General features: G+C 41.1%; 1 protein-coding gene across 5 annotated transcripts in view; it reads left to right on the forward strand.

The window, feature by feature from the left end:
* Nucleotides 1-20,899: 20,899 nt before the first annotated feature.
* The window catches only part of AMMECR1 (AMMECR nuclear protein 1), a 107,113-nt gene continuing 102,846 nt past the window's right edge, over nt 20,900-25,166 (forward strand). For 2 of the 5 annotated variants that reach the window (XR_002179284.3, XM_019949444.3), the window contains exon 1: nt 20,908-21,425. Coding sequence is in view for 3 of the 5 variants with exons in the window: in XM_019949444.3 (XP_019805003.1) it covers nt 20,953-21,425 (473 nt within the window). In the remaining 2 variants the exon portion in view is untranslated. Of the gene's footprint in view, nt 21,426-25,166 lie in introns of all 5 variants that reach the window. The other 3 variants (XR_002179285.3, XM_073799006.1, XM_033849841.2) reach the window with 3 other exon arrangements.

Consider the following 25,166-nt stretch of genomic DNA (forward strand, 5'->3'; position numbering starts at 1 on the left):
GAGCACAGGCTCCGGACACGCAGGCCCAGCGGCCACGGCCCACGGGCCCAGCCGCTCCGCGGCATGTGGGATCTTCCCGGACCGGGGCACGAACCCGTGTCCCCTGCATCGGCAGGCGGACTCCCAACCACCGTGCCACCAGGGAAGCCCCCCCAACCTCTTTTAGCAAGAGAGGTAGCCAATTTCCATCTCACCATTTACTTTGGAAAACACTGGCAGAAACCCAGAGTAGTCAGCACCATATTTATGATTTATCCCAGAGATTTTCTAACACCCCTTTCAAACTGGCACCCCAGGCAGCTGTTTGGCTGAATCTTCTTCCCTGTCTCTGGAAGCTGCAGAGGAATTGATGGTCTAATTGGGTTTTCACAATGGTACACAGAACTCAAGAGTTGAAGAAGAAGGAAGGTATGGTTTGGGTACAAGCATATTGATTCAAATATTAAAAGACAACTTTCTATGAGTTTTGGCTGACCCTAATGGGCATATAGATTCCAGAGCAAAACCCATTTGGTGGGTTTCCTCACTCTGCTATTTGTAAACAGGTAAAACCTGATTATAATGAATGTCAGAGGGCAGCTGTAGCCTGCAGGTTGAATACTGATGCTGACAGCTGTGTAATTACAATGCAGTTTTATTACAGGGCATTACACATGTATAATTATAATGAAGTTTGGATAATTTAGAAAAATGACTGATCGTGAGCAAGGTCAGGCCATCTACAATCTGAACTTCCCCTTGGTGTTAGAGCAAAACCTTCAAACAGAACTGGAAATGAACTGGAAACTTTTCACTCCTGGTGAAAAGACTCCGCTACCCTGGCTTCTAGTTTGTCCAGTCATTGTGTGTACTTCTATGGAAAGCTAAAAACTTTACTGACTGACTACTTCTGGGTTCAAGATCATGCCTCTTCTCCCGCCCCCACTGGTACCCCGACAATTTTTCAAGGGCACGAGTCTGCTTTGGATCTTAATTAGATGTCTCTGACTAGAACTGAGGGTTTCAAATCAAGTGTAGGGAGTGGAGGCAGTTTTATGTCTTGATGCCTGAAAAAACAAAGCCTCCTTCATATGCTGACGAGAAATGCACAGTGACCACATTTTGGAATTTCAAATGGGAACACATAGTCTGGAAATGGAACAGAATATCTGAAATCAGGACTGCCCCAGAAAACTTGGATAATTATAACGATCGTGTATTTTGAGTACTTACTATGTGCCGGGCACTGGGAAAAGTCCTTCCCATATATCATCTCATTTAATCCTTTAATCCTTTCAACAAACCCTAAGAAGTGGGTCCTAGAATCCCCATCTCTGCATATGAGGAGACTGAGGCATAGTGAAGTTTGGACTACTTGCCCAAGGTCATATAGTAATCACATGGCAGAACTGAGATTCAAATCCAGTTCTGACTAACTGTAAAGGTGTTCTCTTGACTACCAAGGGGCCCTGACATTCTCTTGAGATGTTTAGGGTCTAAATAATTTCTTTGCAGAAAGGATTCAAAGGTAGGAGCCAAATCGGTATTTCCATCTGTGTATGACCCGCACAATTTTTGCCATATCCAAAGACAACATAAACTACAGGCAGGGTGTTCAGGCATGCTGTGCTCTCTCTCATTCCCTGAGGGTGCAGGTGGCAGCCTTCCCCACCTTAGCTTCATCCCCATAAGCCTACCCAGGATCCGTTCTTGGCCAGCCAGGTTCGTCTCTGGAAAGTGAACTGCCATGGCTACCTACTTTAACCTCAAAATCTTAAGCAATAATAATCATGAAATCACGGAGGGGATGTTTAGATGTACTTTTTAATGCACATCAAAATAAATAATGTTCATCTGTGATCACCCCAAATCATCTCATGTACCACGGGGGGACATATAACCACATACAGGACAGTACTGATCTGGATGATCTCTATGTGACCTTCTAACCTTGACATTCAATGAAACAATTAACCTCTAAAAATAATTCAAAAAGGATGAGATGAGTTTGAGTAAGATGGCAATTTGCCAATCCTTGCTCATTTTCCTCTCTTGAAGTCTCCAGTCTCTGCTTTCCTCCCATTTTCTGAGAATTTCTTCACAGCTTTTCAGAAGAAACTGGGCACTTCCCAGGGAACAAGCTGCTTCTATTTCCACAAATACTGAACTTCAACCTCCAGCTAAGGTTTCACATCCTTAGAGAAGCTTTCTCCCACCACCCAATCTGAAGTGACCCCCTATAATGTTAGCCTGTCTTATTTTTCTCTTAGCACTTATCACTATTTGAAACCATCTTGCCTGTTTGTTGACCTGTATACGGCCAGTCTCCTACTAAATAATAAGCTCCAGGAGGTCCCTGGCTTTTAGCGCAATGCCTGGCACGTAGTAAGTGCTCAAGGGGTATTTGTCAAATGAACGAAGTAAGGAATCTAAAGTTAGGGTAGGGCTGTGGAGCTGATGAAACAGAGAGAACATAAGGAAAGCTGAACTTTGGGTGATGCAATTTATCCAACAAGGTAAAGTGGGCAATGACCTGGGAAGGTGTAAAACTATCTCAGGAACTTACACCACTCATTCCATCTTGAGCGCTTACTGTGTTCGGGGCATTGTGCTAAGCTGTTCCCTGTGAACTGGCTACTATTAACCTCTGGGGCCTATGCCATTGGTAAGTCCCAGTTGCATTCATGTAATTCATGTTTATTGAGTGACTACTACATGTCAAGCACTGTTCTATGCTAGGATACAGCAATAAGCAGTACAAAGTTCCAGCCCTCTAGTGAGGGCCAAATTAGGACCAGGCATGCATCTTTATATAGTTCTTTTTCCCAGGTGGTATTTCCCAGTGGTCCTTTACCTGTCTAGCAAAACCAGATCTTTGCTCTCAAGGCGGTTTATCGGCCTTGACCCACTAATATTTATAACAGCTTCCATCCATTTATTGAGTATGCATTATGTGTCAGGCACTGTTGCTGAGGGCTTTATATATATATTAATACATGTATTAATCTTTCCAATAACCCCATGAAGAAGGTACTATTATTAACTCCATTTTACAGAGGAGGAAAGCGAGGCTCACTGAGATTAAAATGACTTGCCCAATGCATGTAGCTGTTATGCGGTGGAGTGGATTCAAAGCTAGGCAGGGTGCCCCCAGAGTCACTGTCCTTAACCATGAGTGTGTAGTGGTGTCTCTTATATTACCTATGGCCACCCTTCCCTTCTGAAGATTCTGGCAATGCAGACACTCTCAGATATTGGGTTTTCCTGGGGAGTTGGCAATGAGGTAGGTAGAAATGTTTCAAGATCTGCCTGTGTGGTTCAGAACACGAGGCATATATATACGGTGGATATATGTTATGGAGCAGTTGCCATGGTTCATTACACCCTAGGAATAACACTGACTCAGTAAAGATCAAATTATTGAAGATATAGTTCAAGAGGAAAACAGTATATGTCTGGACTGCCTTCATTTGAAAATGATTAAACACAAAGCCATTAAAGAAAAGCTGAGGGCTTCCCTGGTGGCGCAGTGGTTGAGAGTTCGCGTGCCGATGCAGGGGACACGGGTTCGTGCCCTGGTCTGGGAAGATCCCACATGCCGCGGAGCGGCTGGGCCTGTGGGCCGTGGCCGCTGAGGCTGCGCATCCGGAGCCTGTGCTCCGCAACGGGAGAGGCCACAACAGTGAGAGGCCCGCGTACCGCAAAAAAAAAAAAAAAGAAAGAAAAGCTGAGGAAAACAGTGCATTTGTAGAGAAAATATTAAAACCATATCTCAATATAGGCAACTCAGATTAAAATAATAAATATCTTTGTGCTATCAGTTTTATCATAATATATCCTTTAGGTTCAATGTACAACTAAAAGCTATAAAATATGTTTTGTTTTTACACTAATTCTGCATTTTACTGGAATATATACATTTGTTTAATGCCTTTTCAAAGCAATTTTCCTTACCTGATTTCACTGTGGTCTCATAAAAACTTTGTAAGGTAGAGGAGAGAAGATATTATCTTTGCTTTATAAAAGTATAAATTTAAGATACAAGGTGGACAAGTAAGTTACCGAGAACACCAGATTGGAATTGAAGAAGTGAAATTTGTTCCACACCACCAGGGTGCAAAAGTGTTACATTTCTTTATAACCTGACAACAGATGAAATCTGCTCTGAGCCTTCCACTTTTCAGCTGGCTAAAAATGCAATCTCACTCATGGTTTTGAGAGGCCCTTCCTCTCTGCCAAGGCTGCTGAAAGCCTTAGCGAATCATACACAGACCAGAAATTTCAGGACTGGCCCTCTGCCTGTTGTCCATACTGATATGTTTATTATGCAAATGCACAAGGCCCCTTGTAAGTAGGTGTGTCAGCTGCCTCTGTGCCACCCGTGGACATTGGTGGGGGAAGGGTGTCTTTCCTGAGGTTGGGAGCCTTGTGGCCTAGTATCCAGCCTCCCTGAAGTGTACCATGCAGTCATTGTCCTTTGAGAACTTGCCCCCTTCTTTGGGGCGCTAGAGGAGAGCAACGGTAGTCCTTGCTGCTCAAGGAATCTGCCATTACTCCCATCTCCTCTCTAGTGTTGGACTTCTAGAACTTCTAGGTCAGACAGCTTCTGCCACCTCTACTCAAAAGAGCTCACTTCTTAACCCTCTGGAACAAACCAGCATAATTTCCCTCAATGAACCTAGGCCTTTGAAATCAAAAGCTGTAGACCAGGTGATCATCTGAGTGGCTGACAGCTTCTGCTTTAGACCTTGCAAAACAAAATCTCCCAAGACAAGGGTACAGAAAGACTTGGCTATGTTTTGATTTGGGGGAAGGAAAAATACCTGCAGAGGCAAAAACAAATTATAAAAAATTAATATCTCAATAAATAATCCTACCACAAACTTTATTACAATTCTTATTGGTTATTTTTTTATTTTAGGCATGTTATTTGTAAGTCAGTAGTAACCATGGATCTACATTTTTGCAGTTGATTTCAATTCTGTGTATATTTATTGAACACACACAATGCTCCTATTACTGTACTACGTATTATATGGCGCATGTAAGAAGAAAAAGCTATAGTCTTTGTTTTTGAAATGTGAGGAAATGAAGCCACAATGTGTTCTTCGATAATCTGTTGCTGGTAAGTTTCAGATCCCACTATGCAAGAGGCTAGGAATTTCTTTCTTAAAAAAGTATGCCCTTTATGGAGGGTATCTTCTTTTCTTTCTTTTTTCCTCCTTGCATTCACTCAAGAAACATTATATGCTACTCATGGGGCCAGGGATATAGAGAGATGGCACTATCCTTGCCCTCAAGAAGTAGAAACTAGGTGGAGGAAGAGAATAGAGCTACAATATCAGAGTGGCCTAAAAAAGGAGGGAAATTCCAGAAAGAACTAAGAGCATGGACAAAGAAGGGAATAGAATTCCCTAAAATAAAAATAGGGAAGTGAAAGAACATAGCATCTTGAGGGAACTGTCAATAATCTGACTGATGTAAAAAGCCTGTGGGGAATAATGGTGAAAGACAAGGCTAGGGAGCTAGTCTGCGGTGTGATTGAAAATGTCCCTATATGCAAAGTTAAAGAGTTTGGGATTCTTCTTAAAGGCAATGAGACACTAACCAAAGGTTCAAGTAGGGTTGTGACAAAGGCAGAACAGCGTTTTTTTGAATGCTCCTTCTGATAGAGCTGCCAAGGATGGACTAGAGGAGGGTGAGACTGGATACAGAGAGAGTAATCAGGTGGCTCTTGGTGAGAGTTGATGACATAGGCTATAGAGGTAGAAATAGATTGGAGGTAATATTGGTGGACTAAGTGTAAGAGGTGAGAGATAAGTGGGAGTTACAGATGACTTCCAGGCCTGGGTAATCGGGTTGATGGAGATGACATTAACCGAAATAGGGAATACCCAAGAGGGCCAGGGTTGTATATAATGAGTTCTGTTTTAGATATGTTGAATTTCAGGTGTCTTTGGGACACCAGGTGAAACGATCTAATAAGCCAATTGAAATACCAGCCTGCAGCTTGGTTAGAGAAGTCAGGGTTGAAGTTAGAGATTTGGGAGTCATCAGAATACGGGGTTTGAATAGCCTGATGGCAATAAATGTAGAGCAAAAGAAAGGGCTGGGGATAGGGGCCTGAGGTGCAGGTATCTGGAGTAACAGAAAGACCCCAAAAGAGACTGAGGGAAGCAGTAATCTGTCATGGAAGATATAGGAGAAGAAAGGTCCTGGAAGGAAAGGATGGTCATGAGTCACAAACAAAGAGTAGAGGTCAGATAGGACAAGAACTGGAAGGGCCACTATGAATTAGACAATTTGGACGTCACCAGTGGGCTTTTGTTGGAGCAGTAGCGGGGGCATAAGCCAGACCACTGTGGTTTGAGGGCTTAAGAGGACATAAGGAAGAAGGAAACAGTATATGAGGCTTATTCTGTCAGGAAGACTGGCAGTAAACGGAAAGTGAGAAATAAGATGGCAAAGTTCAAAGAAAGATTGTTTAATGTGGGAGAACGCCAGTGAGAGTGATAGTGGAGCTCTGAGAGAGGAGAAGGCTAATGCATGGAGTTGAGTCTCAGACAAGTCAGGGGAGATGGGTTCTAGCCCAGTACTTTTCAAACTATCTGTGGTGAAGGATCAGCTTTTAAAATTTCCAATCTGTCGCAGACTGGTACTTTTGTAAAATAGAATAAAAATGAATTACTAGAAAAATGCAGTGAAAAGCACAGACAGTCAAAATATAAGCCCCAATTTTTCATTATTAGATCCAATGAATATACAATTACTTTATCAAATTGCTAAAAGAGTTTCTGAATTCTTACTCTCAATTTCAGTGCTTATGTTGTTGTAAATCAATATCAAACAGTTTGAGGATTGGAAGAGGTCTATCACCTTCTTTGGGTCCACTGTCTACTTTGAATAGCACTATTCAAAGTAGATAGCACAGGACCTGGAAAGGAGGAAGGAAAGAGCACCACTTCTTCCAAGAGAGAGGAAGGAAGTGGGAAATGATGGGAGAATAGAGAGAATGCTTAGAAATGGAATGAAGGAGAGTTGAGGGAATTCCCATCTGAAATTTTTTTTTTGTAGTAAAGTAGGAAGTCTTGACCTTATGGAGTAAGTAAAGGATAGAGGGTATAGAGTGGGAGGATTGTAGTAATGGGTTGAAACAGCTGTTGTGGGAAATGAGCAATGTAACTGAATAAAGATGAATAAAAGTGTTGTAAAACAATAGAAAGAAGGTCCAACTGAGACTGGAAATCATAGATTTGTTATGGAGCCAATCAGCCCAATTTTGTGATTTTCTCTAGCAGTTTTGCAGCCTCAGAGCAGGGGTGGAGAAACATATGGTGGGGCTCTGGTAATATGGTGGGCTAGGAGTGCAAACTGACTCTCCCACGGAAAACAACTAAAAATGCTGGATAAAATGCAGCAAACATCTTCTTTTTTTTTTAAGCATGAATTTATTTATTTATTTAATTGTTTTTGGCCATGCCACACGGCATGTGGGATCTTAGTTCCCCAACCAGGCATCGAACCCGTGCCCCTGCAGTGGAAGCATGGAGTCTTCACCACTGGACTGCCAGGGAAGTCCCACAAACTTCTTCTTAAAGGTATCACAAAGCTGGAAAGGTAGTAAGGAATTATTAGCCCAGATCTAAGCGAAGACAGACTGATGAAGTTACTTCTTTGAGAACATTTGCTGAACTTAATATAAACTTCAAGGAACAAGCCATAAGTGATATTAAAAACACAAACCAAAAGCCTACCCAAGGTGGGGAGTGTAATAAGGTTCCTCCCCAGATAAAACTGGAATGACAAGGGGTTGAACCATCAGTGTTCCAGTGAACCAGAAATAAGCCTACACGCACACATGCACACGCACGCACACACACACACACACACACACACACATACACACACAACACACACATAAGGGGACTTTGAGGAAAGCAGCCTTGGCATTACATTAGGCTGTAAACATTGTGTTTACCGCCTCTCAGGCGCCTGCCCTGAGAGGCTGTAAACACAATCTCATCTAATAAAGATTCGCAGCCTAAATTCACATTACCCAGGGACTCCAGAAAACCTCAAGCTCTGAATTTAGTTTAAAGTAGACCCAGACTGGTAGTGCCACCAGGCACCTGGCAGAATGCAAATCCTCTCTGCAGGAACCCACCCTCATCCTAAACCTCAAAATATTCCCACAAATAATTTTCCAAAGATATGAGGAAATCATACTTAAAAATCACTAAGCACACAACAAAACAAGGCACCATGCATAAGAGAAATAGGAAGTTCAAATGAGATAGATTTGAATCCAAATATATAAGTAGTTTTATTTAAATACAAATGGACTAAATGCTTGTGTTAAAAGATAGACTAAATTTAAAAATTCCAGCCATATGCTGTTTATAATAGTTACATTAAAACATAAAGATACAGAAAGATTGACAGTAAAAGGATGGAAAAAGACATTTCACACAAATACTAACCAAAAGAAAGCTGGTACTGCTATATTAGTATCAGACAAAATAGACTTTAAGGCAAGAAAGCACTACTAAAGATATAGTGGGTTGTTTTTATAAAAATACAATCTAAGGAGAAGATATAAAAATGTTAAATTTGCATGAATCTAATAATACCCTTAAAATAAACAAAGCAAAAATCAACAAAACTACAAGGAGAAATGGACAAGTCCACAGTCAGAACAAGAGCTTTTAACATACCTCTGTCAGTATAGAACAAAAATAATCAATAAGTACATAGAAGATTTTTATATAACACAATTAACAAAATTGATCTAATAGTGCAAGGAACACTGACGCCAACAATTGCAGAAATCACATTTTTTCAAGCCCACATAGAAGACTCACCAAAATTGATCATATACTGGGTCATAAAGCAAAGGATTAAAATAATACAAATGACTTCCAATGATCACGATGCAATTAAGCCAGAAATCAACAACAAAGTGATAACTACAAAAACCACATACGTTTGAAAATTTTAAATCATACTTTTAAATAAACCATGGGTCAAAGAAAAATCATATTGAAAATTGTAAAGTATTTTGAACTCAACTACAATAAAAATACTACCTATCAAAGCTTGTGGGATGCAAACAAAGCAATATTTAGAGGGAAAGCTATAGCCTGAAATGCTTATATTTCAAAAGAAGTAAAGGCTGAAAATGAAAAACTAGACATCCATTTTAAGGAGCAGAAAAGGAACAACAAAATAAACCCAAAGAAAATAGACGGAAATAAAACATATGATGAAGTTAATCCAGGATTAGAGGTTGGCTGAGAAGATGTTGTTGAAGGTAATAAGTAGGAGGGAATTGAGGAAGCTAGTGAAAGTGTGGGCAGAAAAGGGGGTGAAGTGGAAGTGGTAAAGGAGGGTATGTCAGGAAGATTGGAGAACAGGGATAGGTCTAGAGACATGAGGTCACAAAGACATGAGATCACAAAGCAGTTTAATGGGAGTAAGGGAGTTAGAGGTGAATACACAGGAGTTTTTGATTAGCGTGGAATTTTAAAGTTAAAGGTTTTATATGTGAAACAGTTCTAAATAAAGAAAATATATGGCATGTGGCCATATAAGCGGGCTGCTGAAGTGAGGTGGAGTACTCTTAATTATCTGTTTAGAAGTCTTTCTCTGACTCTACCTTGGTTCGTAAGACCTTATAGGATTGGAAACACCTTACTCATCTCTACATCCCTGTTATGGGGTTTGTCACATAGTAGATGCTCAACAAATGCTTGTCTACCCTAACTAATATAGGCAATATGCTAAGCACTTTACACACATTCTTTTATTTAATCCGTACAACAATTCTATGAGGTACCTACTAATATGCAACTTAAGAGAGAAGGAAAGTGAGGTTAAGTAACTTTCTCAAAATTGTACAATGAATGAACGGGTACTGTGCTAAAGGCCTGAGAGTAGATGTTTACTACAGCCCCAGACAAGCTATGCCCAAAGCAATCACTAAGCCCTACTGTGATTCTGAAGAGCAAAATTTTGCTGAAGCAGTAAAAACATCATGCCATCAAAATTTTCACTGGAACCCCACCACCATCTAAATCCAAGCATTTTATTGCCTGCCTTCCTCCTGTGCTCATCATTTCCATCCAGCTCAGTCCTCCATCTTTCCTGGCTAACCCTATCTTATCCATCTCCCTATTTATGAAATAAGAATAGAATAATAATTGATGCTTTGAGATCTTAGTAGTTGTGCTGTTCAGGATAGAAGTGTTTCAGAATTAATTCATCTGCCCAAAAATTACTTGTAGGTATACTTCACTGAAGACTTTGTAATGATGACCAAGAAATAAATAATACTTATAATGATAATAAAAACAACTACTTATAATACCTCTAGAAACTATCCATAATTAAAAGAAAGCCCTCCTTTGACCCAACATTCCTCTCTAGCTATCCCCTCATTTCTCCGCTCTTCTTCAGAGCCAACTGTTTCAACAGAGTTATCTGTATACACACTATCAGCAGTTCCTCACCTCCCTATTCACTTTTCAACCCACTCTAGTCTGGCTTCAGTCTCCTCCACTCCAATGAAACTACTCCTATTACTGCAACAAGCAACCTCCATCTTGCCAAATCCAATAGACACTTCTCTATCCTTATCTTACTTGAACTCCCTGCAGCATTTGACATAGCTAACCTTTCCCTCCAAGTTAAAACATTTTCTTCTTTGGATATTGTGACACGACACTGATGATTCTTTCCCCCTACCTCACTGGATGCTCTTGTTTAGTCTCCTTTGCAGATTTCTCCTAACATTGTGGTACCTCAGGACTCACTCCTGGGTTTTCTTCTCTTTTTTCTTTATACAGTTGACCCTCAATATCCACAGGGGATTGGTTCCAGAAGGCCCCGCACGTACCAAAATCCACAGATGCTCAAGTCCCTTATATAAAATGGCGTAGGACAAGGAACACAGCCAGTCCTCCTTATCAGCAGGTTGCACATCTGCAGATTCAACCAGTTGAGGATCAAAATCTGTGGTTGGTTGAATCTGTGGATGCGAAACCCATGGATACAGAGGGCCACTGTATTCCTTCTCCATGTTATCTCATCCAGATCATGGCTTCAAATACCATCTACATGCTGATAACTCTCAAGTTTATTTCAAGACTCTACTCTGAGTTCCTAACATACATATTTGACTATATGCTTGACATCTCCATTTGGATACCTGGCAGATACCTTAAACTTATTACATCAAGAACTCTTGCTATTTCTCCCAAACAGCTCCTGTTCCTATCTTCTCCATCTCAGTATGTCACCACCATTTATTCAGTTACTTAAAGAAGAAATCTAGGCATCATCCTTAATTCCTTCTTTTTCCTTACCTCAACAACATATCTATCAGTAAGTCTTGTTGACTCTAACTCCAAAATTTATGTAGAATATCTCACCTTATTTCATCATAACTGCTACCACCTAGGTCCAGGCCTACCCTGGATTATGGAAGTTTCCTGCCTAGTCTTGCTTCCTCCTCTCTGTTCTCCTCTAGTACAGTTCTTCACATGGCAGCAAAATTGATCTTAATGAACCCTTCAATGGCTTCCCATTTGGCTTTTTGAATAAAAACCCAAAAACCTTATTATGGCTATATGTGAGCCACTCTTGCTCCTTAATAAGTAAATAGAAGACTTGGACAACACTATACACCAACTAAACCTAACATACATCCATAGAGCATTCCACCTAATAACAGTGGAATACATAATCTTCTCAAATGCATGTGGAATATTCTCCAGGATAGACTATATGCTAGGCCACAAAACAAGCTTCAAACCATTTAAAATGATTGAAATCATACAAGGTATATTCTCTACCTTCAAAGGAATAAAATTAGAACTAAATAGCAGAGATTTGGGAAATTCACAAATATGTGGAAATTAAATAAAACACTCCTAAATAACTGATGTGTCGAAGAAAAAAATCACAAGAGAAATTAGAAAATAGTTTGAGATGAACAAAAGCAAAACTACAACACACCAAAGCTTATGGGATGCAGCTAAAGCAGCACTTAGAGGGAAATTGATAGCTGTAAGACCTTTACTTAAAAAGCAGAAATATCTCAAATCAATACCCTAACCTCTCACCTTAAGAAACTAGAAAAGGGACTTCCCTGGTGGTCCAGTGGTTAAGACTCTGTGTTTCCACTGTGGGGGGTGTGGGTTCAATCCCTGGAAGGGGAACTGAGATCCCACATGCCGCATGGTGCGGCCAAGAAAAGAAACTAGAACAAAGGGTAAAGTAAACCCAAGGCAAACATAGGGAAGGAAAGAGTAAAGATTAGAACAGAGATACATGAAATGGAGAATGGAAAAACAATAGAGGAAATTAATGAAACAAAAATTGGTTTGAAAAGAACAGCAAAATTGACAAGCTTTCAGTTAGACTGCCCAAGAGAGAAAAAAGGGAGAAGACTGAAATTACTAAAATCAGATATGAAAGAGGGGACGTTACTATAGACCCTACAGGGAAAATAAAAAGGATTAGAGAAGAATACCATAAACAACTGTATGCCAACAAATTAGATAACCTAGATGAAATGGACAAATTCCTAGAAATGCACAAAGTACCAAAACTAATTCAAAAAGACAAAAAAAAAAAAGTAAAAAAACAAACTAATTCAAAAAGAAACTGAAAATCTAATAGGCCTATAACAAGTAACAAAATTGAGTCAGTAATTAAAAAAGAATCTCCCAACAAAGAAAAGCCAGAACCAGATGGCTTCTTCACTGGCGAGTTTGACCACACTTTTAAGAACTAATACCAATTATTTTCAAACTCACCCAAAATATAGAAGAGGAAGAAAACTTCCCAACTCATCCTATGAGGCCAGTATTATCCTGCTATAAAAACCAGACAAAGATATCACATGAAAACTCAGACCAATACTTCTTATAAATATAGATGCAAAAATCCCTACAAAATACAAGCAAATTGATCCAGCAACATATAAAAAAGCATTATACACCATGACCAAACAGGATTCATCCCAGGATTAGAAGGTTGGTTTAATATCCAAAAATCAATTAATGTAATACACCATATCAACAGCATAAAGGACAAAAAGCACATGATGCTTTCGTTAGATACAGAAAAAGGATTTGACAAAATCCAACCTTTCACAATAAAAAAAATTCAACAGGGCTTCCCTGGTGGCGCGGTGGTTGCGAGTCCGCCTGCCAATTCAGGGGACATGGGTTCGTGCCCCGGTCCGGGAAGATCCCACATGCCGCGGAGTGGCTGGGCCCGTGAGCCATGGCCGCTGAGCCTGCACGTCTGGAGCCCATGCTCCGCAATGGGAGAGGCCGCAGCAGTCAGAGGCCCACGTACCGCAAAAAAAAAAAAAAAAAAAAAAAAAAAAAAAAAAAAATCAACAAACTAGAAATAGGAGGGAACTTCCTCTATGTAATAAAGGGCATCTATGAAAAACCCACAGCTGACATCATACTTAATGGTGAAAGACTGAAAGCTTTCCCCCTAAGATCAGGAACAAGACAGGGATGTCTTCTCTTGCCAGTTTTATTCAACATTGTACTGGAGATTTTAGCCAAAGCAATTAGACAAGAAAAAGAAATAAAAGGCATCCAGATTGGAAAGGAAGAAGTAAAAATATCTATTTGCAGATGACATGATCTTGTATACAGAAAATACTAAGAAATCCAATAAAAATTATTAGAACTAATAAACAGTTCAGCTGGGTTGTAGGAGTAAAGATCAATATATAAAAATCAGTTATGTTACTATGTAATGTACAATTCCCAAACTGAAATTAATAAAACAATTCCATCTACAATAACTTCAAAAAGAATAAAATATTTAGAAATAAATTTAACAATAGAAGTGCAAAATATACTCTGAAAACTACAAAACATTGTTGAAGGAAATTAAAGTAGACCTTACTAAATGGAGAGAAATCCCATGTTCATGGATTGGAAAACTAAATATTGTTAAGATGTCAATACACCTCAAAGCGATCTACATTCAATGCAACCCCTATCAAAATCCCAATCGGCTTCTTTTCGCAAATTGATAAGATGATCATGAAACTAATATGGAAATGCAAGCATCCCAGAAGAGCCAAAATTATCTTGAAAAAGAAGAACATATTTAGAGGATTCACACTTCCCATTTTCAAAACTTGCTACAAAGCTACAGTAATCAAGACAGTGTAGTGCTGACCCAAGGGCAGACATATAGTTCAACGGAATAGAACTGAAGGTCCAGAAATAAACCCCTATGTAATTTTTGATTGGTTCTTGACAAGAGTGCTAAGACATTTCAATGGGGAACAAAGAGTGTTTTCAACAAATATTGGCTGGGATGACTGGATACCCATATGCAAAAGAATTAACTTGGACTCCTTCCTCACACTGTATACAAAAATTAACTCATAATGGATCAAAGATGAACTGTAAGAGCTAAAACTATGGAACTCTTAAAAGTAAACACAGGTGTAAATCTTCATGACCTTGTATTTGGCAATGGTTTCTTAGGTATAGTATCAAAAGTACAAGCAACAAATAAATTGGACACCATTTAAAAAGTGAAAAGACAACCCACAGAATGGAGGAAAATGTTTGAAAATGATATATCCTGGTATCATGAATATATAAAGAATTCTTACAACCTAATCATAATGAGACAAATAACTCAGTTTAAAAATGGGTAAAGGATTTGAATAAACATTTCTCCAAAAAAGATATACAAATAGGTGATAAGCACATGTTAGTCATTAGAGAAACGCAAATCAAAACTACAATGAAATACTATGTCACATCCATTAGGATGGCTGCAATAATACTTCTTTTAAAGATAAAAACAAGTGTTGGGAAGAATGTGGAAAAATTGGAACCCTCATACATTGCAGATGGAATTCGAAAATGGTGCAGCTAGTTTGAAAAAGAGTCTGGCAGTTCCTCAAAAGGTTAAATATGGAGTTACCATATAACCCATTACACATAGCATATAATTCCATCACTAGGTATATACCCAAAAGAAATGAAAACATACATCCACATAAAAACGTGTACATGAATGTTCATTGCAGCATTATTCATAATAACCAAAAAGTGGAAACAACCCAAATGCCGATCAATTGATGAATGGATAAACTGTAGTAGAGCCGTATAATGGAATATTAGTCTGCCAGAAGAATGAAGAAAGAAGAATGAAGTACTGATAGATGCTACAACATGGAGGAACCTTGAAAACATGATGCTAAGTGAAATAAGGCAGACACAAAAGGACAAATATTGTATGATTCCATTTATATGAAATGTCCAGAATAGGCAAATCTATAGAAACAAAAAGTAGGTTATTGGTTGCCAGGGGCTGGTGGGGGGGCAGGTCGATGGGAGGGAATGGAGAGTGACTGCTAATGGGTACGGAGCTTCTTTTTGGGATTATGAAAGTGTTCCAAAATTATGTTGCTGATCGCACAACTCCGTGAATATATGAAAAACCATTGAATTTAAATGGGTGGATTGCATGCTTTGTGAATTATATCTCAAAATAAAAAAAGAAAGAAAGAATCAGAGGTGTTTGGGGGACTCATAGATCAGGGTGTAGCATGGGAAATTTCAAGCCCCTTAGAAAAGCCGTAAGCCACCATGAAGCATCTGCAGTAGAAATGGCAGCATGGGGGGTTCGTTAGAGAGAAGCCTGTCAAGTGGCATGGAAGAAATCCAGAATTCCTTGTGGGGACCTGTGGAGGACGCAGAAGGCAGCTGAGAATGAAGAGGCAGCATAGTTGCCAGGCAGTTGCTGTGGCATTAGTGAACAGCCCTGAAGTCAGGGACTGGATGGAGGATATGGCTGAAGTTTAGAGGGCTAGCAGACCGCTGGGAGCTGAGGTAGGAATCCTGGGCAGTAGTATATAAGGAGAGAGAGATGTGCTTCCTGACCCAGTCATTGTGCATTGCGCATAGTGAGAGAATAAGCCATAAATTATGGACATTTATTTTATTTTATTTTTTTATGTTGGGGGTAGGAGTTTATTAATTTACTTATTTATTTTTGCTGTGTTGGGTCTTCGTTTCTGTGCGAGGGCTTTCTCTAGTTGCGGCGAGCGGGGGCCACTCTTCATCGCGGTGCGTGGGCCTCTCACTGTCGTGGCCTCTCTTGTTGAGGAGCACAGGCTCCAGACGCGCAGGCTCAGTAATTGTGGCTCATGGGCTGAGTTGCTCCGTGGCATGTGGGGTCTTCCTGGACCAGGGCTCGAACCTGTGTCCTCTGCATTAGCAGGCAGATTCTCAACCACTGCGCCACCAGGGAAGCCCAATTATGGACATTTAAAAAGTGAATAGGGTGAGGCAAAATGAGCTAAACTTCAGCTAGGATCCAGCAGAGGTTATGGGACGCACTCACTGCCATGAGTGTGTTTGAAGTGTAAATCAAATGCTTGCACAAAAGAGACTTTTAATTCAGAACACATTTTTATATTCTAATTGACAACCTTAATCTGTCCAACCTGTGCCCAACCTGTGCCTCCAGGCAACTGGAATAGGTGCTCCAGAACACGATGAGATTAGTTATAGGAAAACAACTATATGTTCATAATTAAATGTGGAGGTGGGGCACACTTGCGGTATATACATTTTCTCACCCCATTAAATGCATAGAGGATAGTAGATGAAGTCTTTAAAGAAAAGAGAAAAGAGGGAAATAGTCAAGTAAAGATTCTCCAGGCTATAGTAGACACCGCGTTTTGGTTGCTCACAGCTCCCCTAACTGCCCAAGATAACACTCGCTTTGATCATCTTCTCCCTAAAAAGCTTTCCTTTCCAATCCACGGTTAGCTAGCTTTGTTAATACTTCCACATTCAGTATAGATATTCGCATACCTAAATCTTATTAAAGAGTTCATATAACTTTGTCTCAAGGAAATAGGTAGCAAAACAACATTCAATTAGCTTGCATTCCAGTTGACAATAGAAGATATAAATGAAACAACTATTTAGAAAACAGTCAAAAGTAGACCATGGTCCTTCGTCTCATTAATGTGTTCATTAAAAACAGGTTTCAGGAGGGAAGGAGCTGATTTGTAATCAAGAAAACAAAAGCTGATTTATCCATTTGAATTGAAAAGTAGGTAAAGAATTTCAGTATTTATTCACATATTCATTCAAGTATAAAAGGGAACTGATCACCACCTCTGCCACCAGAACCATGTGTCATATGTGTACAAGGTTAGATCAAAGTGGTAGCTAATAATATTACATTCTGCAGTTGTTCAAGGATGACAGTTGAGAAAGTTTGATGACAGAGGATAAAAATAACACTTGTTTGGGCATAAATGGAAGTTTTTTTCATTGAACTATGTGAACGTTCCTCTTCTCACCCACACTGCCAGAAACCTAAGAAAATAATTTTGCAACATAAAAGTGTTCACTACTCATCGAATTACAATTATTCTCTTTTTCTGAAATGAAAAATAACTATATTGTAAGCATGAGAATAAATTGAGGTAATGATAAAATAATCAGGATCTATTGGGTGTAATTCAATTCCCAGTTTTACCACATAGTAAATAATGTGAAAAACAACTTTTCACAGTTGTATAACAAAACATTTGACAAGAGTTACTTAACGGCAATTTAGAGTCAGATGCAGAAGCAGAAATGCTTACAGTTTGAATGTGCTTTCTCGACAAAGAGACTATGGCCTATTTACTTTTTTTTATTTAAAAGAAACGTGGAATCTTTAGCTCCCAGCTTGACAGTCAGTTACAAAAAGCAGAAGGCACCTTAACGTTTCCTCTGGAGGATATTATCACTCCAGTATCAGCAGCGGGTAGAAACACATTTGCTTTATCATACTTTGACCTTTACACTTCAAGTCAAGAGAATCCTGAACAAGGTCAGTTTCCCCACCCAGTGTGCACTTTGCTGAGATGTAAAAAAAAGTTTTTTTCCCACAGAATTTGATCTGTGGATTTTATTTATGTTTGAATGAAATATGTTTATTTCTATGGTGGTGACTTTGCAAGAAAACAAGACCAGGAGAGGTATTTCCTCAAAGGCTAAAAGGAGGCATTACTACCACCACCACTGCTTGCCAAGGGATTTGCAAAGCATCTTGAGGCTCAAGGTTAGTATGGGAGACGAGCCAGGCTCAGAAGAAGTTAGCACAGAGAAAAAAGTTAGTGTTTTTCCCCCTTTTAACCAGCCAATTCAACAAAGTACTTCAGATAGTAATGCTTAGTGGTCAAATAATGATGTCTTTTCTGCAATGATCATGTTTGGGTTTGTCTATTTCCTTTATGCTTGTGAGGTTTGTAATTGGAATTTTAAATCCTTGGGGGAAAAGCTATTTTTGTAATTCAACTGGGATGTCCTTGTCTTAGGGTTTCCCATTGCTTCAGTCCCCTAGCCTGGTACTAGAGCCATGATAGTGTTTTGTCTTTTAGATGAAATGCAGAACTAAGGACATGACTACTGGTGCTTATTAAAGATTCCTTGCTATTTTCACAAGAGTAGGGGCGTTAGACTCTTGTCTACTGGCCAAATTCTAAATCGGGAGATTACGTTCTGCTTTCCTGAATTCCCCTAGCAGAAGCAGCCATCCATGGTATCCTACTTTGCTTCCTGTGCTAAACTGTCGTGTGATGTCATTAAATGGCACTGCTTCTCTACTCTAGAAGTGACCACTTCTTAGTGGAGTGGTGAATAAATTGGTACCTATTGTCTGATATTGTATTTGACCTAGTTTCAAACAAATTAAAAGGTAGGCTCTGACAGTTAAGGATAAAGTACAAAACAAAACAAAACAAAACAAAACACCCTAACAGTGTACCGGTTGTTGTGGAGCATTTTTAAAAAAACAGTATGCCTTCTCTTCTGCAACACAGACAAACAAATTAATGCATTTTTCAAAACTACACTAGTGGTTGACAATAAGTTGTTATTTTGCCTCAAACAGGACGATAGTTCTAACAGGGATGATGAAGTTTGAGATGATGTGATCACATATCACGAACTAGTTAAACCATCTCTTTTGTCTTCGGGTTGTATCTAACCATCCTAGACAATTGATCTGTCTATTTCATAAAATCTCTCTTTAAGGAGAGTCTTCATTTTTCCTTGGTGACATAAAAACTTTCCATAAAAACTAAGTTCTTATTTTTATTTAACCTCTGTTCCACCTGCTGTAGCTTAATGCCACCATCTTTTATCCATCTCTAGCTTTCTATCATACACTGGTATTGAGAGGCAGTGTAGCACAACGGCACGGTTTTTGGAGTCAGACATGCCTGCGTTTGAATCCTGACTCCATCACCTTCTAGGTGTGTGATGTTGGGCAAGTTACTACTGAGGTTCAATTTCCTCATCTGTAAATGAGCAACTTCAGAGGGTTACTGTGAGGATCAAATGACATAACATATTATTTGAAGGGTTATGGGGTAAGATGAGGCATGGTACTCAGAACCCAAAAAGTGCTCAATAACTAGTAGCTATTTATCTGATTAGGTACACAGATCTGACTTAATTCATAAACTCTTTGAGAGTGGGAAGTGTACTTCCTGGATTTTAACATAAGTACAGTGTCATGCACGTACTATGGCACAGAGGCTCAATATTTGTTGAATGAATAAACTTATTTTTCCCCCAAGTGGAATGAACAGCCCTCACCTATTTGCAAGATCCCACGCATTTTAGCTCAAAGGTGACAAATCTGATCGCTCCTCTGATGCCTCCAAGTATGCAGATAGATACCTCACTTTGTCTAGATGTTTTGGCATGGCGTGGACACGATGCAAAAAAACTTACACTTTCTGTTTCTATCAGGTTCATTTCTATGAATTTTTACATTTGATGATTGTCTCGGGTGCCCAGAATGGGACTGACTCAATCATCTACCTCATCCATCCAAGCATTCTTTGAGAAATTTTTAAAATGAATACTAACGACTATCTAATTATATGCCTAAACAAAATCTTTCAACTTGTGACTAAGTATACTACCTGCCCTATTTACCTGTAAGATCTATGCTGACTGCAGATATATTTCTAATTTGCTTTGTTCCCAAGCCAGCCCCTTCTCCCAATTACCCACCGCCGCAAGTTCCAGAGCACAATTAACATCTGTGAACCAGTGAGGTGTTGGTTAGGACTTTATTTTTTGCTTTTAAACGTCTTCACGGGGCTAGGAGGGGAAGTTGAGGAACAAACAGAGGATATATAGATTCCATCGGGCTGCAGTATTTGTTGATAAGGAATAGAAAGGGTATTGCTCTTTTACCATAATCTTGGAAAACTTCTGGTGCGTGCTCAGATTGAGCCACTGCCGTGTGGCCATTTCCCCGACTGATTTGTACAGACTTTAGAGGGGCGATCTCAGGTGTGGAGCTCTGAGCACCTGCTTGCTCACACTCTGGCAGTTCAGAACCCAGCGTATTTGAGGCCGGTGGCTCAGGTTCCACGTAACTCAGCTCAAGTGTCACTAACACTATGTGCAGCGCCCGTCATCGAGCTGGGCTTTGAGACTTGGACACTTACTTCGGACTTTCTTCTTTCTCCCCCCTCCCCTCCCACTAGTTTCCCTTTCCCTCCTCTGACCCGGGGCGTGCCCACCTCTTCCCTTTGCTCCCACTCTCCGCTTTCTTCTTCTTTCCTTCTGCTTCCTTCCTACTAGGCTTCGCGTCTTTCATCCTCCGAGAGCCGCGGGGAGGGAGGCTGAGGCTCGGCTCGGAGGAGGAGGCGCGAGGCCGGCGGGACAAGCGCGAGGTGCCGATCGGCGAAAGCGCGGGGCGCGCGCCGGGACGGGGGCGCGCGAGGGCTGGCCGCGTGGCCGGGCGTCCGGGTCAGGTAGCGGCGCGCGCGCGCGTGGCCTACGAGCCCCAGGCGCGCCCCCGGCGGCCGGGGCCGCAGCGTGCTCGCCCCCGCCGCCAGCTCGCCTCACTCATGGGTCGGAAGCGCTGCGTGGGGGAGAGTGTTCCAAGATGGCGGCGGGTTGCTGCGGGGTGAAGAAGCAGAAACTGTCCAGTTCGCCCCCCTCTGGCTCGGGTGGCGGTGGTGGCGCCTCCTCCTCCTCCCACTGCAGCGGAGAGAGCCAGTGCCGAGCCGGGGAGCTGGGACTAGGAGGCGCCGGTACGCGGCTCAACGGTCTAGGAGGTCTAGCCGGAGGAGGTAGCGGCAGCGGCTGTACCCTCTCTCCCCCCCAGGGCTGCGGCGGCGGCGGCGGGGGAATCTCCCTGTCGCCCCCTCCGAGCTGCGGAGTGGGCACCCTACTTTCTCCCCCGGCCGCCGCCACCTCACCCTCGCCCTCCTTGCCGTCCGCCGCCTCGTCCTCATCGCCCAGCTCCCGGAAGATGGTGGTGTCAGCGGAGATGTGCTGCTTTTGCTTCGATGTGCTCTACTGTCACCTGTACGGATACCAGCAGCCCCGGACCCCCCGGTTCACCAACGAGCCCTAGTGAGTACCGTGCCCACCGCCGCCCTCTCCCTTGCGCTCGGGATGGGGCTCAGAGTTGAGGCAAAGTACGAGTCAGCCTCCCCGCCGGCCGCTGCCCCTGCCCCTCTCGCTGCCCCGGGTCCCCGGAGCCGCTCGCTCTGAGTAAGGGCACCCCGCGCTTTCTGCCCTCAGAGGCAAGCGCCTCACACTTGGAGCGGGGTGCTGCTGCGAGAGATGGCGCGCTGGTTCCCAGAGGTGTTCACTTTCTCTTTGAGATAACTTCGAGGAGTTTTGACCCTCTTCTCTCCTTCGCCACCCTGCGTCTCGTTCGCCCGGGTTTGGGAGCTCTGGTTCCCTCACGATGTTGACTTCTCCTGGCTTGGGTTTCCTTGACCCCCTGTGAAAGCCCCGCCGGTATTCCCGCCCCGCGTACCTTGCACATGGAGAGTTACTCTTCCATTGCAGCGTGAAAAATAGCAACTATCCAACTTCTGTTCTGCTAGTGATGGAACTTAGCTCCGGAGCCAATGAAGTTTACGCATCTTTTTCTTTCGGGTTTCCTCGTGTCCTGAGGAGGGAGGAGGTTTTTTCAAAACACATTTTCCCTTAGTACCTATTTTTATCCGAACATACCCATTAAAATGTGTTTCTAGTGAAGCGCACCGCCGGCTCTCTCACATTTAAAGAGTGAGACTTTTTTTTTTTTTTTTTTTTTCATTCCACCGTCTGGGTAATAGCTCATTCAAAGAGAGCTGTCCCCATAGAGCCACTGTCAGTTTGTACGTTAAGCGCACATTCGCTTTTGTGTCGATTTCACTTTTAAGAAACCCATGTTAGGCTCGACAGTTCGAGAAATAGTTGAACAGTAAGTGTGTAGGAATTTTTACGGTTTCCTTCGGTTTTGTACTTTTAGTTATTTTACCCTTCAAGTGTGTGGGTGAAATTATTTAAAATAACACGGTTACAGCTAAAAGCCAGGTTAATTCTAGTCCCTGTCCACTTGGATGTGTGGGAAATGGGGCATATGTTGTTTTTTTTAACGTGTAAACTGGGTATAAACTGACTTTTTGAGTTAAATGCTAGACAGAATGTAAAGCCCAAGGAAGGACAGAATGACAAAGAGGGCGATTGTTTTTATTATGAGTACTTAGCATCAACAGGAAAAATAATAGAGAAAAATTTCAGTGAAACTTATACTGAAAAGCATCAACCCTTTTTCTAGCTAAGACAAGTGCCCCTTGTCCCCATATCATAAATACCTGAATTGATGTTCTTTTTAAACTGCTTCTTTTCATTTTGTGAGATTAGGGGATTAGACTGTGACTGGATACGTATAAACACTTCTGCCTAGACTAAAAATATTCAATTAATATGTAAAGTGGAAATTACAATAAAGTGTCCTGGAAATTATAAATTTGCTTCGTTTGTTTTCTTTGGCTTTGATGCTTGAAATGTATTTTTGCCACTCTTCTGTGGTCTGTGCTTTTTCTTTCAGACTTGGTTCCTCTTTGGGCATTGGTTCATAAGAAATGCATGAAAGAGCATAGAGACTGATACTTTGTCAAATAAATTAAATATCTTGATAAATTTCATAGTTTTAATTCTAGAAGCTTAAATCCTAAACCCACACCTGTACTTAGCCAATTTAGTTTTTGGTTAAGAAGTAGAATTCATCTTGAAAAAGACTGCCATGTAAAAAAAAAAATCTATGAAATATTTATTAGGTTGAGTCACTTATTTGTGACTTTTCTGCCTTCTCTTGGATGTCTATGATGTATTAAAGCCAGTCTGGGGATGATACATAGGTTGGCTCAGCAAAGTCATGGGACTGCAAAAATTCACTCCTGTTCAGTTATATGAGTTTGGCAAAGGCTGTTTTACTATTCACGCTCCATTGCTCCAAAGCATATGCGAACACACTTTCAGGAGGTGCTATTTTCACACATTTTAAAGTGAGTTTGGGTTAACTGAATGACTGTAACAAGAATTTTAAAAGGAAAGTGAGCTTGACCATCTCATACAGGAAATGCTTTTGAAAATGTCATTTAAAAGTGGCTACTCTGCACACGTATTTAGGTATCGATTCTCCTCTAATAGTCCACCCACTGGATTTTTCATGGAATTAAACAGAGAAAATAAGACACCCTTTTGACCACTGTGGATATGTTGAAATGATGGTGGAAGAATAATAACTATTATTTAGCAGGCCTTGGCTGTGTCATGCATTCTACCAAACAATGAATTTAGAAGAGCCACTGAACATGACCAAGGGGAGAATGAAAGTTCACTTAAGTGGAAAGAGGACTGTATCTTATTTTCATTTATCTTAAAGTCATTTTTGAGGTGGACGGTGGAAAAATTCAGCAAAGTTTCTTAAAAGCAGTGTTTGATTATGGAAGTGATATAACTATAATCACTTGACAGTGCCTTAGTAACCAGAACCCATTTTCTTTCTGTTTTACATATTTAATAGCATTGTATACTTATTAGTGTGGCTTGGTGCTGGGGGTCATAAGACAGAAATAGGCACATTGCTTTTCTTTTTTCTCCTCAGAGTTATTAGGATCGTGGTGTCACGAGCAGTGCTGTTTCAGGTCCTGTCTCTGTCCACCAGAAGACGTGCTTTCAACAGTGGCACATTCTCCTGTGGGAAAGCACACCGTTTTCATCCCTTCCCAGGACCTTTCTGTCAAAATGTCACTGGTGAAATCTGCCTTTTGTAGGCTTAGAAGTTCTAGCTTCATCAGTGACCCTTCCACTCTGGAAGGTTATTAGAGATTTCCAGTGATCTATCTGTTTCAGGTTTGGCGGGGAGGATGTCACTATAGGAAAAGGCTGTGTGGATACAAATTCTTCACTGTTGCTGCTGTTTCTTGGAGTACCTACCTCATTGCGAAGAGGTAGCAGTATCTGGGACTTGGGAGGACAGTGGAAATCTGTTTAGTGGAAGACAGGTAACATTTGTGTTCAAAGTGAGGAATGAATTACTGAATCCTTGGTCTCAGTCGCACAGCCACATTTGCCCACAGAACTAAGATTCAAGACATGATAAAAAAATGACTTTAGGTGCATTTTACTGTTCAAAGTCAGAGTTCTTAGATTTATATTGAATAGATGGGAACACAGCCACGTTATAGGAAACGATTTGCTACCATAAAGGGATCCACTGTGCCAGGTGTCGAGCCAGTTAGACTCCAGAACCGTCGCTCTCAACCTGCACATTCGAATCACTGAAGAATTATTTAAAATATGGACGCCAGGGTCCCAACCCCAGAGATTCTGATTTAATTGGTCTTGGATGGGGCCTGGGCATCAGGATTATTAAAAGCTCTCCAGGTGATTTTAACATGCAGCTGAAGAGGAGAACCAGTGGTTGTATTCGACGAGGCCTTTCTCCTGAGATTCTGATTAATTTGGTCTGGGGTGGTTCCTGGGTACTCGGATTTTATGAGCACCCTGGGTGATTTTTGGTAAACAGCTAGTTTGGGAAACACTTGCAGTGTGGTCTGCAGAAGACATCACCTGGGAACTTGTTTGAAATGTAGGTTCACAGACCCCCACCTCAGACCTGCTGAATTTGAATCTGCAGTTTAACAAGCTCCCCAGGTGATTCTTATGCACATTAAAGTTTGGGGAGGAGTGGTTCTCGAACTTTAGGGTACATCATAAGCTCCTGTAGTGCTTGTTAAAACACAAATTGCTGGGCCCCATTCCCAGAGTTTCTGATTCAGTCGGTCTGGGGTGGGGCCGTGAATTTGCATT

The sequence above is a fragment of the Tursiops truncatus genome, chromosome X (genome assembly GCF_011762595.2).
Source record: "Tursiops truncatus isolate mTurTru1 chromosome X, mTurTru1.mat.Y, whole genome shotgun sequence".
Taxonomy (NCBI): domain Eukaryota; kingdom Metazoa; phylum Chordata; class Mammalia; order Artiodactyla; family Delphinidae; genus Tursiops; species Tursiops truncatus.